At 38.8% G+C, this 16,699-nt stretch overlaps 1 protein-coding gene across 1 annotated transcript in view; it reads left to right on the top strand.

Moving 5' to 3' along the window:
* Window positions 1-16,699, top strand: part of OTC (ornithine transcarbamylase) — a 56,124-nt gene that overhangs the window by 28,192 nt on the left and 11,233 nt on the right. The window contains exons 5-6 of the mRNA XM_022565605.3: window positions 11,345-11,498; window positions 13,319-13,441. Of these exons, the coding sequence (XP_022421313.1) occupies window positions 11,345-11,498; window positions 13,319-13,441 (277 nt within the window). The remainder of the gene's footprint in view (window positions 1-11,344; window positions 11,499-13,318; window positions 13,442-16,699) is intronic.

Raw genomic sequence — 16,699 nt, 5'->3', positions numbered from 1 at the left:
ATAAATTTGTATCTAATAGGAAATACGATATCTCCAAGAATCTTTACAGAGGCCACCAAGAAACTAGCAGCATGGCAGTTGTAGGTCCTTGGGTAAGTGGTAACAAAAGCTAGTTGTTCACAACATGAAATATGATATAGCCATAGTTCAGAGGCAGTTTGCCACAGCGTAGAGAGTAGGGGCTTTGAAGCAGGGTTGGGCTTCAGTTCAAGTCACAGCTCATACCACATTGGCCCTGTGGTTTGGACCAGTTGCTTCTGAAACTTAGGTTTCTCAGTTGTAAAACGGAGATACAAATACGTATCTCAATGAGTTTATATGAGGATAAATCAGATAGCGCTTTTAAAGGACAGGCCCACAGAAGAAATTCAAGTACTGTTGGTTGAATCAAGGTATGGCCTAACTCAATCTCAGGACAAGCTCTGATTCAATTCTGGCCATCTTTGTGATCTCCTAGTCAGCTTATGCTGACCCAACACTGAGATTCCTATGGCACATTTTGAGGAGGTCATTCTGAATGCCATTATGCCCTACCCATTTATCTCTGAGGTCTTCAAAACTAGGAACTAACATATAAGTCAAAAGGCTTCTGCCTTCCTAAATAAATTGCATATGGCAATTTCATTCAACATCCCTGGGCTTCTTCCAACCTTAGCCCATTTGAGAGGAGCCCACCTAGGTGTGCTGAAGGTATTATCTTGTTTCCTCATCATTCTTATATTGATATAACTAAAATTATAACCTGTGTAGAGATATCAGAGCACTGGAATATTCTCCCTCCCAGAGGGAGACTCAGTCAGCAAGTTTATTCCTTGGCCAATTTACATTGGGGATAAAGTCCATGTCTTCTCTAGGACCTTGGCCTGCTTCCATAAAAAGTAAAAATAGGAAATGCCCATTTTTAAATGATTACAGAGTTCTCAATGGTGCCGTTGTGCACAACCAGAAATTCCTCCCACTGTTTGCCAATTAGCTATTCAACTGGTTGGAGATGTCATTGATAACCAACTGGAATTTAGGGGACACACAGTGACTCAAGGCAGGATGGGGACAAAAGGAAGAATGAATGGGAGGACCCTATGAGAATACAACTTCTGTTTGCTTTTGGCTTTTGCAACACATCTACCATATTCCAATATTTTAGGAACTACTCGACTCTTTCTAAGATTATCAGGATTGTTTTGTGATTGCCCATCTCATCAATATCCATGTTTGCTCTTAAGATCTGGCCCAGCACACTATTGGGGTTTTGGGTTTTGGGTTTTGTTTGTTTCTTTGTTTTTAGTATCTGTTTACCCAACCACAGACTCTGCACCAGACCTTCCTGGAGCCATGGGAGACTTTGTTTATGGTATTTATTGTTATGTTTTGCTTTGTTTTCTTTTGGCTTTCTGGGTGTTTTAGTTAATTCCTAAACAAGTTGTGATTTCATACCAAAGGGAAAAAATATTAAAGAATAATAGAAACTTGAGGTTTGAAAGATCTTTATGAGCTATTTAGATCAACCATCCTTTTCATGCCTCTTCCACACCATTCCTTCAAAATCATTCTTGAGCCTGCATGAAAATATCCAGTATCAGGGTGCTCTTTATATACAGAGCTATCTTGTTCCATTTTTTTAACATCTTTATTACAGTATAATTGCTTTACAATGGTATGTTAGTTTCTGCTGTATAACAAAGTGAATGAGCTATACATAAACATATATCTCCATATCTTCTTCCTCTTGCATCTCCCTCCCACCCTCCCTATCCCACCCTTCTAGGTGGACACAAAGCACCAAGCTGATCTCCCTGTGCTATGTGGCTGCTTCCCACTAGCTATCCATTTAACTTTTGGTAGTGTATATATGTCCATGCCGCTCTCTCACTTCGTTCCAGCTTCCCCTTCCCCTTCCCCGTGTCCTCAAGTCCGTTCTCTAAAACGTCTGTGTTTTTATTCCCGTCCTGCCCCTAGGTTCTTCAGAACCATATATTTTTTTTAGATTCCATATATATGTGTTAGCATATGGTATTTGTTTTTCTCTTTCTGACTTACTTCACTCTGTATGACAGTCTCTAGGTCCATCCACCTCACTACAAATAACTCAATTTTGTTTCTTTTTATGCCTGAGTAATATTCCATTGTATGTTCATTGCAGTTCTTGTTCCAGTTTTATACAGTCTGGCTTTTCTGACCAGAGTTCACTGAAACTGACTGAAAGTTCTCTTTTATACTGAGTTAAAATTGATCTTGCTATGACTCTTCTCAATGTCCTGTTTTGTAGTATCTTCATAAACTCATGCATTTTAATATATTTGAAGGTTTCAATTAATTGCAGTTATTACTCTTATTGGTGCTCAAATTGTCCCATTTGGCCAATGTGATCTGTCTTCAAGTTGGCTACTGGGTCATTTTGACATAACTTTATTAGTCTTTAATAACTCCATTGCTTTTTGACATGGCAAGATGTTCCGGGCTCATCTTACACATTTCTTCATTAAGGCCAAGAATTAGCCATTACTCTAAGAAGCCCTATTTCATTTTCAATTACTTTCCAAATCATGTTTGGGAGAAATTTCCTTTTTTGAATGATATGGTTTTTTTCTGGTTATTACATTCATATTCCTTTTGGTAGAAAATACTAAAAGAGATTTAAAAAATAGCTAGAACCACCAATACTGCCATCATCCAGAAATAATCAATGTTAACATTTTATCTCTTGAACTATCTTTCCATTTAAAGTCCTACGTCATGCTTCTCCTTTTTCTAAACAGTAGGAAAAGACATGATGGGGGAAAAATAGATGACATTTTAAACACTTAGGCGAAATCAAGTTGAATAAATATTTTAACTTGTTAACTATTTTTTTTTAAATCCTCATATTGGTAATGAAACATCCAGAGCAAATTGATATGTGTGAGAAACTTTAAATTTGGGTACTTTGGATTTTGCAAAAGCTGTTTTGCTACCATTGTTGACAGATGCCTAAGATTATCTGCAAAGCTGCAGAAATCCACCGGAAGGCAAACAGAACTCTATATATTCAATGGAAATGAAAAGAGACCAAAATGAAAAGTCATTACAGAGCCAGAGAGTATTTTTAACTTGTCAACCTTTCATTTGTAACACATATAACACAGCTCTTACAATGTTTAAAGCGGGGGTGTCAAATTGCTGGAGAACTATAGAAAGCCCAGATTACTGTTAATGGGCCTGTAAATCCAGCCGGAGTTACAGGTCTGTCATTGTTTCTAGTGAAAAGTCATTGTTTTTTAAGATCTTTAGTAGACTGGAAGAAGAAAAATAAGAATGGTGATTTCTCTATGACTTATAAACATAAAGCAGAAAGCAACATTATTGACAAAATAATATTGTCTATTTAAAGGTCTTTAATATCTTTGTTTCCCCAAGTGATTCCAATGTGAAAACAGCTTAGGAGTTGTTCCTTCCCCCATATCGATTCATTTCACCTGCAGCTTCTGTGGCTGAATGACTGAAGTGACATTTTCTATCAAGCTTTGTCATACTCCCCTTTGCTCATAGATGCTTTAATGTCCAAGAGGCTTTTTGTGCTATAGAAATACTCCCTACTCGTTGTACTTTGTTTACAGTCCAATATCTTAATCTTATGAATTTAGTATTTCTATAAACATAAAAGAGCAAACATAAAAAAAAAGAGCAAACATTTCTCAGTGGTTCTCAAAGTGTGGTCCCCAAATCAGCAGCATAAGCAGTACCCGACAGCTTGTTAGAAATGCAAATCCTTCTGGGCCCCAACCCAGACTTACTGAATCAGAAACGCAACTGGCTGTGTTCTAATAAGCCCTCCTGGTGATTCTGATGCGTGTTTAAGTTTCAGAATGATTGCCTTAAACATTCACACGCTACTTATACAACCACTAAATCACATACATATTAAATGAACAAAACAAGTCTCGTCAACCATTTAAACATTGATTGCAATTTAATCAAATGCTTTAAAACACTTAATCACAAGCCTAGCATTTCAGATTTTCTTGAATGCTCTAAATATTTTAAAAAGGAAAATATATACCTAAAACACCACACTGATTAGAGAGCTGATTAATATTTTAACAATAAAACTGAGCACAGCGCTATTAATATCATAGATTTAATTTTGTTTACATTCTTACCCCTACTTTTATTCTTATCCTTACATGGTCCTGGAATTTAAATGTGTGTGTGTAATTTTACCAGACTGGAAAGAAGAAAAATCATCTCAAGAGGCTAGGAATGTAGGTTTAGTGGATTGCTGACCACTTAATTTTGGTTGGGTTTGGGAACTGCTTGCTAAGTTCAAGGTGAATTAAATTCAAGCTGCCATCCACTAGCTTGAATATATTTTTATAACCTAATTTTCACGTTTAATCGTGGGATCTGATATTGGTTTCCTATTGCTGCTTTAACAAATTACCATAAATTTAGTGACTTAAAAACAACACAAATTTATTATCTTACACTTCTGCAAGTCAGAGGTCTAAAATGAGCCCATAGAGCTGTGCCCCTTCTGGAGGCTCCGGTATTAAAGACTCCTTGGCCTTTCCAGCCTCCAGAGGCTGGCTACATCCTTTGGCACATGGTTCCCTTCCTCCATCTTCAAAGCCAGCAACATAGCCAGCATCTTCTCTCACTTCTGACCTGCCTCGCTCGCTCCTTTGTGTTTTTTTTTTGGCCGCACCGTACAGCTTGTGAGATCTTAGTTCCCTGACCAAGGATTGAACCTGTGCCACCTTCAGTGGAAGCACGGAGCCCTAACCACTAGACCACCAGGGAATCTCCCCTCCTGCGGCTCTCTTATAAGGATCCTCTCTCTTAGATTGGACCCAGCTCAGGATAATCTCCCCATCTCAAGATCCTTAATGTAATCACATCTGCAAAATTTCCTTTGCCACGTAAGGAAGTACACAGGTTTTGGATATTAGGACATGAACATCCTTGGGGGAGGGGCATTATTCTGTCTACCATAGGATCCTTGTTTCTGTTTTTCATATGGATTTTGATTTATTAAAGAAGTTAAAAGATGGGGTATCCTTCAATTTTTATTTGTTTTCAATCTCTGGCAGTACATGACCCATTGTAATATTTTTATGATATATTAACCTGGCCTGGTTTCCATATTTTGAAATATATGCCTTTCTGACTGGCATTGTTTTATAATTAGTTGGGTCACCAAGAGGTTTCACTACTAGAGCGACAGGAACGTGAGTTTGAAAATTTAGATTTCTTCTTCAGGACAGTTAACTTATTGTTTTAGAATAAATGGTCGTATCATCTGATTGGAAATTGTGTGTGGCAACGGGTGCTAGTTAGCTGCAGGATTCCTCTTCTACTTCACTTTACATAAGACCACAAATGCTGATGGGGCCTGTCCATTCATGTTATAGTTTCTACTATTTCTAGGACTATTTGGTATCTAAGTTGTGTTAATTATTTGTGGCTTACACACATTAAAAATGGCACATTATCTATACTTTATGAACAGAAATACACTTAACAAAATCCCACGAAATATCTATCTGTATCTATACAGTTATATATAAGCACTTTCCTACTTAAGTAAATAAATTTAAATGTACATGGTAATATTCATATTTCTTTGATATTACAATTAAATTTTTGTACATTTTCTTTATATTAACTCTTTTCTTATGAGCATCATGGCCTTTTATAAGCACAACATGTTTTACTTAATGATTTTTACTATAAATGATCACAACCTGACAAATGGTTAAGCTAGTTCTTTTTCCTTTTAGCACTGCCTCTACTATTTTTAAAATCATTTTTGCTTCCTAGCAACAACAGGGTGTTACAGACCTATACTGATTTTATCCTGCCCAAGGACATGGAATTAACTATCCTCTAATAGTTTCTGGTTACTTTTTTAGGTATAGAACAATATTAAGACCAAAATTTGGGCACTAGGGATGCTTACAAGTGTTGAGGGGAGAGAAGATTATAGCTACTGCTGCTGCCACAGGACTGCTCTTGGTAGTGACTGAGCTGAAAGGAAAATACAGTTGACCCTTGAACAACACAGGGGTTAATCCACATATAACTTACAGTCCACCCTCCGTAACTGCAGTTCCTCAGCATCCATGGATTCAACCAACCATGGACCATGTGGTACTGTAGTATTTACTATTGAAATATATCCACGTTTAGGTAGACCTGTGCAGTTCAAATCCACATTGTTCGCGGGTCAACTGTGCTTCTTTTATAAGTGTATGAAATCTTGTTCTTTCCAGTACAACATATCGTGTTGTTATCCCTCACTTTTCCTATAGTATGAGATTTCAGCAACTACTAAGACTTTCCTCCTCTACACTGATCTATTGCTCCACCCAGCAGCAGAGTATCCCACCCTCCTCCCACCTCCTCACTCTATTTTCTAGGATAAGAGTTCTCAGCCTTGTCTTCAGATTGGGATAACCGGGGGAGCTTTAAAAATATTGATGTGATCACTAATTATTAGAGAAATGCAAATCAAAACTACAAAGAGATATCACCTCACACCAGTCAGAATGGCCATCATCAAAAAATCCACAAACAATAAATGCTGGAGAGGATGTGGAGAGAAGGGAACCCTCCTACACTGTTGGTGGGAATGGAAATTGGTACAGCCACTGTGGAGAACAGTATGGAGGTTCCTTAAAAACTAAAAAAGAGCTACCATATGATCCTGCAACCCCACTCCTGGGCATATATCCAGAGAAAAACATGGTCTGAAAGGATACACGCACCCCAATGTTCATTGTAGCACTGTTTGCAATAGCCAGGACATGTAAGCAACCTAAGTATATCCATGGATAGATGAATGGATAAAGAAGATGTGGTACATATATACAATGGAATATTACTAAGCCATTAAAAAGAATGAACTAATGCCATTTGCAGCAACATGGATGGACCTAGAGATTATCATACTGAGTGAAGTAAGTCAGACAGAGAAAGAGAAATATCGTATGCTATCACATATGCAGGATCTAAAAAAAATGTTACAAATGAACTTATTTACAAAACAGAAACAGACTCACGGACTTAGAGAACGAAGTTACGGTTACCAGCGGGGAAGGGTGGTGGGGAGGGATAGTTAGGGAGTCTGGGATTGACATGTACACACTGCTATATTTAAAGTGGATAACCAACAAGGACCTACTGGGTATAGCACAGGGAACTCTGCTCAATATTATGTTTTAACAACCTAAATGGGAAAAGAATTTGAAAAAGAATAGACACATGTATATGTAAAAAAAAAAGTATGTATACTTAACCTTTAAAATTATCATGATGATTAAATCTTATAAAGTATGTAAAGCAATTATAAAAAAATATTGATGTGACTCCCCCACCATAGCTTCTAATTTAAACTTCCAAAGGGCAGAATATGGCAACAGGGTTTTTACAGCTTCATAGGTGATACTAATGTGCAGCCAAGGTCAAGAACCTCTGTTCTAGGAGGTGTTGGGCAACCTCAGTAAAGCAGACCAGTCACTATTCCATGAGATTATACCATAGAGGTTCCAGGGTTACCAACTCCACATTATAAACAGGGCAAGTAAATGCATGCTTGCCTTTTGGCTGCTTTGTTCCAGAGCTCTTGGGATTGTTCAAGGGAGGGAATGACGACAACTGCCCTTTTTCAATATTCTTGAAAAACTCAAGTGTATCAGGCATTGACTTCTCCAGTTGCTCTCCTAGTGTCTCCCTCTTTCAGCCTCATCCTTTTTTATTCTTTCCTAACCTTGCTCTAATTACTTCAAGGCTTTCAAAAGCTTTGGTTTTCTCATCTATGAGGTTGATAACATTTATCTGTGACATACATAGCAAAACTTAACAACACATCATAAAGTTCATAAAAACCATAAGAGGTTGGCAGCCCATGGTCCTAGCTCCCTAAAATTATTTGAGAGGCTACAACTGAAGTCAGATCTGTTTTTCTGACTGGGAGATTCCAGAAAGTCAACTGTAATGGTTAATCCAGATTTTTTTAATTCTGTCTCTACACACTGTAGGAAGTGATGCATATTTAAAGAAATCCTTTGGGGTCAAACACCCCTCTACCTCTCTCTTCTGAATTCTTCTGAAATAGGAAATTGATTATAATTATAGATCTTATTGGGATATCTACTGTCATCTAACTAACTTTCTCAAGGTGGAGTTAAAAGCCTGCATTCTGTAGTATGAAACATCAGTATATCTGTACGGTGAAGGGAATCTGTATTGTGTATTTTGAAAAAAGGGGAGAAGATCTAAAATTCTTTTAACATAATAGCCTATGTCTAAGGACAGTGGTTCTCAAATTTTGGAAGGTTATCTGAGTTATTTGGGAAACTTGGTAAAAGTACAAAGACCCAGTCTACCCTATTTCAGGAGCTTGGACCTCTGTTGTTTATTAGTTATTCACTTAGTTCTGATATACACCCAAGTTTGGGACCCATTGCCTTAGGACACCAGATAGGTCAGGCTAGCTGGTTACTGTAAAGATGCGGGCCTTAATGGAAGGGAGTAAATTATTCATTTTTCAGGATTTGAGATGCCTTTTTCTTTCAACTGAACTAGAAAGCACTCCTTGCCAACGAGACTGTGGACAAAGTCCTTTGTCTTTGTGGGCTGCCATCTCTTGATCTCTTGATTTTTGCGGGGGAGGGGAGGGGGCTGGTTAGGTTTTGAAGAAAAGAATGGATGATACTTTCAAAAATATGGTGGCGTCAATTTTCACTTTATTAGGAGTCTCAAACTTTAATATGCAAATAAATCACCTGGAAACCTTGTCAAAATACAGATTCTGATTCAGTAAATCTGGGTGGGGCCTGTGATTCTGCAGTTCTAATAAGCTCCCAGGTGATGCTGATGCTGTTGATTTGAGGAGTGAGGTTCTAGCTTTGGTTCTCAACCTTGGCTGCACACTGGAATTTCCTGAAAGGTTTTTTAAAATGTTGATCTCTAGGTCGCACCCCTAGAGATTCTATTTTCCTGATGAAATTGATAGAGATTATGGCCTGGGCCTCCAGAGTTTTAAAAATTCTCCAGGTGACTTTCATATGCAGCAAAAATTGAAAACCCCGGTCTTAGTCAACCATCAAACGTCACCTGTTTTACAAGAGAAACTCTAAAGCGGCTCTTTTATTCACCTCTTTCAAACTACAATGTACAATGTGCTTAGACAGTTGAGAGCACTGGTTTCCAAATTTGGACCCCTCCACTGATGCCCTGCCATGGGAAGTTTTCATCAGAAGTTGTAAAATAAGAAAAATAAAGACAATATAGTGAATTTCAAAAAGCTAAATTAATTCAAGGATCATTTTTGAGATTAGGTCATTCACACCTTTTTTGTTGTTAAAATGTCCTCTCTTACTAAATGAAGATATTAACATATTACATGTGTTTATTTGCTTGTTTCTCATGCCCTTAATCTTCTAAACAAAAAGTTGGGAATCACATGTTGATCTCCATATGTTTTTAGAAATTTTGCTGATCCATGAAATCTGAAAATCTGGGAACTATGGGTATGAGAAATCTGTGAAAATTTGAAAAAAACCCTGAGTCTAGAAAATATTGTTACAGGAATATGGTTTTCAATCTTTGCTTCTCTAATCCCTGGCAGCAAGGAATTTTTTTAGCGGTCATTGAATTTTATAAGCAGCAACAGTTTTCTACAGACTGAGTAAATAATATGTCTCAGACATATAAGAAGGACTAATTTTCCAAATATATGATGATTAAAATACAAATCTATGAAATCCTTACTAGATACTACCTCTAGTTTTTATACATTTTCTTTTGACATGGTAATATCATCTATTGCTTTTGATCTTCTACTATGAACAAGCCATCATTCTGTACATCTTATATAGGTTATCTCACGAGTCCTCACAATAACGCAATGGGATAGATATTGTTATTATGGTTTTACAGATGAAGAAACTAAGTCATAGAGAAATTAAATAACATGTCCAAGGTCACACAGCTAGTAAGTTACAGAACCAAAATTACAAAGGCTAACTGGATACCTTATAATAATGACTCTATTTAATATAACTACTATTATGGGAGGCTTTCCAATTTTTTTTTTTTTTTTGCCATTAAAAAGAGTTCCTGAAAACTAAAATGGTTAGAAGCCTCTGCTGTGGGGCTTCCCTTTAAATAAGAAGAAACCAAGGTTTTAAACAAAAGGCCATCCCTGTTATTTTTGTAAGGCTGAAGCTTTAGCTGAGGGACCACCATCACTCTGACATATAGAGAGAGCTTAAAATCTGGATCCCAGTTTCTCAATCCAGGTTTTTATCATCTGCAAATTTGAGGCAATGTGTTGTGATGGTAAGAACGTGGTCTTTTGAGTTAAACTGACTTTGGTTTGAATATGAGCTCCTCCAACTTACTTAGCTGTGTGATCTGGGGCAAGTTACTAAACTTCTTTGTGTCTCAGGTCCTTCAGCTATAAAATGAGAATAGTTATATCCATCTTTGCTGCCCATCAGAGATGTCCCGTGTCAGGCAGAATGGCCCAGCTCTGGGGCCCTCCTGTGCTCCGTCCCTGGTGGGAACAGCCTGGGGAGGGTGTGGCCTCAGCAGGAATGCTGCAGCAGACTCCAAAGGTGCAGCAGCTGGGGGCTGTCAGCTAATAGCACTCCTCCCAGAAGGTTCTCTCTTGCAAAACAACCTTTGTATGCACCTCTTTGGCTGCCACACTGCTACCTTCAATTTTACAGTGAAACTGTATATTTGTGAGATGATGTCCCCCTCACAAAATGCCGCAATCCAGTTCATTAATTTTTCTCTGTATATCTTGTATTTTGGTCTTGTCTCTCTTTTTTTTTTTTTTTTTTGCGGTACGCGGGCCTCTCACTGTTGTGTCCTCTCCCGTTGCGGAGCACAGGCTCCGGACGCGCAGGCTCAGCGGCCATGGCTCACGGGCCCAGCCGCTCCGCGGCATGTGGGATCCTCCCGGACCGGGGCACGAACCCGTGTCCCCTGCATCGACAGGCGGACTCTCAACCACTGTGCCACCAGGGAAGCCCCTGGTCTTGTCTCTTTTAACTTTACCAACTGCCATATATCAATTATAATTCATTATCACAACTGCTAGGCTCACAATTGGTTTCTTATCTCCGTAAAAAATAGTAAAATCAGCGGTCATTGGCTAAGACATCAGTGGAACAACATCTGGCTTCTGGAATGATTACATGTTTATTATTAGCTTTTAAATCCGTCATGTTGATAGGTAGTTGTAACAGTAAAAATTCTAATGTATTAGCATTTCTTATTACTGTCTAAGACCCTATACTTAGAAGGAATTATTAAGCATAATCAACTTAGATGATTTTTTCTTGGTTTGTCACAGTGTGTTGTCTAGCATGACAGATGCAGTGTTGGCGCGAGTGTATAAGCAATCAGATCTGGACATCCTGGCTAAAGAAGCATCCATCCCAATCATCAATGGGCTGTCAGATTTGTACCATCCTATCCAGATCCTGGCTGATTACCTCACTCTCCAGGTTGGCTTATTTCTTTGCCTCACACAAGAGCAGAATCAATAATTCCTAACCAGCTCTAAACGGAAGCATTTAAATTGTGGTATTGGTGTTTTGTTTTCAAATAATATCCTGGCAAAGAATTATGGCATATGTGTACAACTAGATATCCAAGGAAGACAGGGCATTGCTAAAAACAGATTATAGATACTTCTGTTCTCAAACCTTTGCTTTTTTGGTGCCATATTTAACACAGTGGATGAACAGGGAATGCTGGAGCACAGAAAATAGAAGAATCGTTATGTAATCCATATATATCAGGCTCTGTGACTTGGCAGTGAAGACTGGTGGAGTGTGCTTTGAACATTCAAAATGGTCAATTACTAAATGACTTTCTGAGAAGGAGGCCATTTTCTATCATTTTAATAAACTGCTTAAGACTGGAGTTAAGAGCATGCAGAATTTATACAATTGAGGCTCAAATTTAGCCATGTTCCTTCAAATTAAAAACCTGAATAACTTTGAAAGATTCATCCCATTGGGTTTGCCGCAGCCAATCTACAGAGTCTTGCCACTGGGAATCCTAACAACCATGGTTTCTGCATCTATGGACTACTCTGGGGAGACAGGGCAAACTGGATAGGTAGGTCTATCTTCCTCCTCATTTGAATAAGCTACACACATGTACATGTGAGGTTAAACTCAAAATGAAACCCTTTGGTGATGAAGGTAAGATTAATGCAGAGAGGATGACACAACGATGTTAGATACCAAGTGGCTGTTTGTAGTTGTGGCTTTATGTATACGTCAGATAATTTAATGCTTCCCCTTGGGGCTTTATCGTTACTAGATTATACATTCATCAGGTATAGTGAAATGTTCTACTCATATTGTCCCCTGCAGGACCTGGTGCAATGCCTTCGTAAAGGAAATTCTCAAAGTAGGAGCCGAATGAATACATAGCAGCTTATTAAGGGCGTGGAATCTAAATCAGATGAACCTGGATTTACATCCAAGCTTAGCCACCCAGTAGTTCTGTGATCTTCAAATTAGTTAGCCTTTCTGTTTTTAAAATCTTATCTTTATAAATATATAAACGTATAAAATATACGAAACCTACAGACACTTCAAGGAAAGTAAAACAAATATCCATGTGCCCATTATACAGCTTTGCCAAATCTTGCTTTAGAATTTTTTGTTGTTTTTAAATAAAATGTTACAGATAAGAGTTGAAGTCCATTTCCTCGAACCCCGCAAAGAAATTTTTATCCTGGTGTTCGTATTTATAATTTCCAAGTACGTTTTTATACTTTAACTGTACATGTCAATATCTATAAACAACCAGATGTATTAATGGTTTTTAAACTTTATATAAACGGGAACTTACTCAACTACCATGCTACACTGTTCTAGGTGCATTGTATTTCCCCTTTCTTATACCAACAAGTGTAAGATTCATAAGGGCAGTGATTTTTGTCTCCTTTGTTCATTGTTATATCTCCAGGGTCAAGGACAGTGTCTGGACATTGATGGTTCTCAATTTGTTGAATGAAAGAATAAATACAACAAAAATTCAGATTTGAAATATATGAAAATGAGTCTCCATATGAGTTCATATGATGTCTTGGCTTAAGATATTAGGACATATTGCTATTTTTTTGTGATTGTACCTTCATGTTACTGAATCGCTCTGTATAATGCAAAAAAAAATTTAGTAGCTTATTCTTTCCAAGAAACCATTTAAAATTGAGATGTAGATTGTTTCCTTTATTGTAACCCTAATAACTGTTTCACATGAGTGGATTTCCTCCCAGATGTAATCTCCTCCATCCCTTGCCTTTCAGGAACACTACGGCTCTCTGAAAGGCCTTACCCTCAGCTGGATTGGGGATGGGAATAACATCCTGCACTCCATCATGATGAGTGCAGCGAAATTCGGGATGCACCTTCAGGTGGCTACTCCAAAGGTAGGGAAACTTTCTGCCTTGAAACTAACCCCCTTTGAAATCATTCCCAGATGCAATTACCTAGTGAAAGACAAACCTCTCTTCCATTCAAGGAGAGGACAGGTGAGGCCACAAAATTTAGGTTATGTTACTAGCCCTACTATTATAGCTACCCGGCCTCTTGAGTTTCCAATTTCCCATCTCTACAAAAAGAGATAGTCTTGCCTGATGCCTTTTACCCTGTAAGTCTGTGTTAAAAGCATGTCTGAATTATCCCTTTGAGTACCCTGAAACCAGCCATTATGATGACTGGCATTCTTGTGCATTGCTACCACAAAGGCTGAAGAAAGGAATGAAATCCAGACAGCGTAGAAATCCCAAAAGGCATGGGGAAGATGCTGTCATTTTTTGAGTACTACGATTTGGTTAAAAAAAAAAAAAATTCACTCTAATGTAAAGGACACAGCAATGGCATGTACACCAGCTTAGTGTTTCAAAACTCAAATCCAGGGGCCCTTCAGCCTTTTAAATCTGAATCCTGGCTGTGAAGCTACCCCCACTTACTTCCTACCCTGCTATTAATCTCTCACAGGATGTATGGGAAGCGTGACTTCTTTTATAGGTCCAAAGTAACCCTTTATGATACACAAGAAACTGGTAATAATTGTTGTCTGTGAGAAGTGAAACTGGGAGATTCAAGGATAGAGGTAGGAGGGAGACTTTATTTCCACAGTATATCCTTTTATGTGGTTTGAATTTCTTAACATGTAAATGTTCTACCTACATATTAAGTCCGTAAATAAATACACCAAAATAAAAAAGTGCAGGGCTTCCCTGGTGGCGCAGTGGTTGAGAGTCCGCCTGCCGATGCAGGGGACACGGGTTCGTGCCCAAGTCCGGGAAGATCCCACATGCTGCGGAGCGGCTGGGCCCATGAGTCATGGCCCCTGAACCATGGCAGCTGAGCCTGCACGTCCGGAGCCTGTGCCCCGGAGACGGAGAGGCCACAACAGTGAGAGGCCCGCATACCTCAAAAAAAAAAAAAAAAAAAAAAGTGCAGATCCCCCTAGGAGAAGCCCTATGTTAAGATACTCCCAGCCTCGAGTTTGGGATTAACAGATGCAAACTATTATATACAGGATGGATAAACAACAAGGTCCTACTGCATAGCACAGGGAACTATATTCAATATCCTGTGATAAACTATAAGGGAAAAGAATATGAAAAAGAATGTATCAATATATATGTATAACTGAGTCACTTTGCTGTACAGCTGAAATTAACACAACATTGTAAATCAACTATACTTCAATAAAACTTAAAAAAAAAAGATACTCCCAGCCTCATACAAAATAAGTAGGCCTTTTAGAGGATAAAAACTAATTCTACAAGAGACTCATACACAAATCAGTCCTGAAGGATCTCCACCGAACCTTTTACATACCCCCTCTCTACTGAATTATTTTCACCATTATGTTTCTCATTAGTTACAATTTCCTATCGGGAGTCTTTTGAAGGGAAAGCTCCCCTAAATAGAAGCCATTTCAGAAACGAAGTAAAAGATAGAACCGATCTTCTCATTAAGGGATGATGATTCACAAAATTGTCCACCAGTGTTTCTGACCGGGCATGTGTTTGCTGTTATCTCAGTAGTCACTGCTGTGGTTCACTCTGATAAGCTAAGACATTCAGAGGTGAATATGTGAGGCCTAAAAATTCCTCCTTGCTTCTGCTTCCTGAGTTTAAGGGGGACCCAGGGCTTTCTGGGGACATGGGACTATCAGTGCTAAAACTGGGAGGGTCCCAGGCAAGCTAGGGTTATTGGGTCAACCAAGTGCCATGTCAGGCACTGTCCCACAGAAGGGGGCTTCAGCCTGATCCAACAAGTGAGCTCTGGAGTGTAGGTTATACCCCAGAGTTGTCCCAACCCAAGGCAAGGAAGATGGGCTGTTATCCTTGGAACCCAGTCATTGGCCAAGGGCAGCGTGGGAGGTAGGGTGGTGAATCCCCTGGCACGTTTGGCAGGAAAAGCAGTCGGTGGCCAGAGGGCCATCTTCTGAAGAAGGGCTGTGACTGTAAGGTGTTAAAAGCACGCTGAAATGGGGAGAGGGGGCAAAAGATGGAAAACGGGGTCCTCTGAGGGCATCTGGGTAGAGCACTAGCATTGCTGCATCCTTCCAAAACCAAATAAAACAAATAAGAGAAAACAAAATGCTTTTCCCTAGTGTTCTTGCTGAACCAGTTTGAGTCAATGCACCTGCTGCCTTAGTTTCCCAGGACTGCCATAACAAATTCCTACTGGGTGGCTTAAAACAACAGAAATGTATTATCCCACAGCTCTGGAGACTAGAAGTCCAAAGTCAAGGTGCTGGCAAGGCCACACCCCCTCCAAAGCCTCTAGGGGGGGATCCGTCCTTGTCTCTTCCTACTTCTGGTCGCCCCAGGCATTCCTTGGCTTGTGGCGGCATCACTCCAATCTCTGCCTCCATCTTCTTCCCTTTATGTCTGTGTTTCTTGTCCAAATGTTCCTCTTCTTAGGAGGATAGCAGTCATATTAAATTTAGGCCAACCCTAATCCAGTATGACCTCCTTTTAACTAATTATATCTGCAAAAACCCTACTTCTAAAAAAGGTCACATTCTGAGGTTCTGGTGGGGAAGGAATTTTTGGAGGACACTGTTCTACCTAATACACTTGCCACAGAAGAAATGTCAGGCATAGGCAGCAGCATATATTGGAAGCCACCCTATTATAGTAAACTTTGGGGATGCAGAGAGCTAACCCTTACAACAGGTAATCCTCTTTCATTCAGCATGAACTGGAATAAAGGGTCGGATCTGACGTGTGAATAAGGTAGCTCTTCTTCATTTTATGGGAAGAGTTAGCACACTCTCACTACAAATCTAGCTTGAAGAAGGGCTTTATATTAATGCAAACTCTTACTGCATTTGGGTTTTACAGATAAAACATACGTTGACAATAGCTGTTCCCTGCCATAAGGTGTTTTTGGAAAGGTTTTATTCTGTTGGAGAAATACATGATTTAAACATTTTATTGCACGTCAAAGATGTTTTATTAACATCAAAGGAAAAAAATCCCAATATTATAATTTCAGTATTGTTCTTATGCAGAAACTCATTTAAATGATAAAGAGTACTAAAAGCTGGTTAAATTTTGGTGGGAGTAACAGTTTTAAAAAGTCTTCTGGAAAGTCTGAAGTGTAGAAGTTGTTCCATCAATTTATAAGTAGACCTATTTCCTTTAAAGATAAACCTAGGA

The sequence above is a fragment of the Delphinapterus leucas genome, chromosome X, assembly GCF_059928025.1.
Source record: "Delphinapterus leucas isolate spDelLeu-1000000601 "Yukka" chromosome X, BTC_Dleu_Yukka2, whole genome shotgun sequence".
NCBI classification, from domain to species: Eukaryota; Metazoa; Chordata; class Mammalia; order Artiodactyla; family Monodontidae; genus Delphinapterus; species Delphinapterus leucas.
This window is presented reverse-complemented; position numbering and strand designations above follow the sequence as displayed.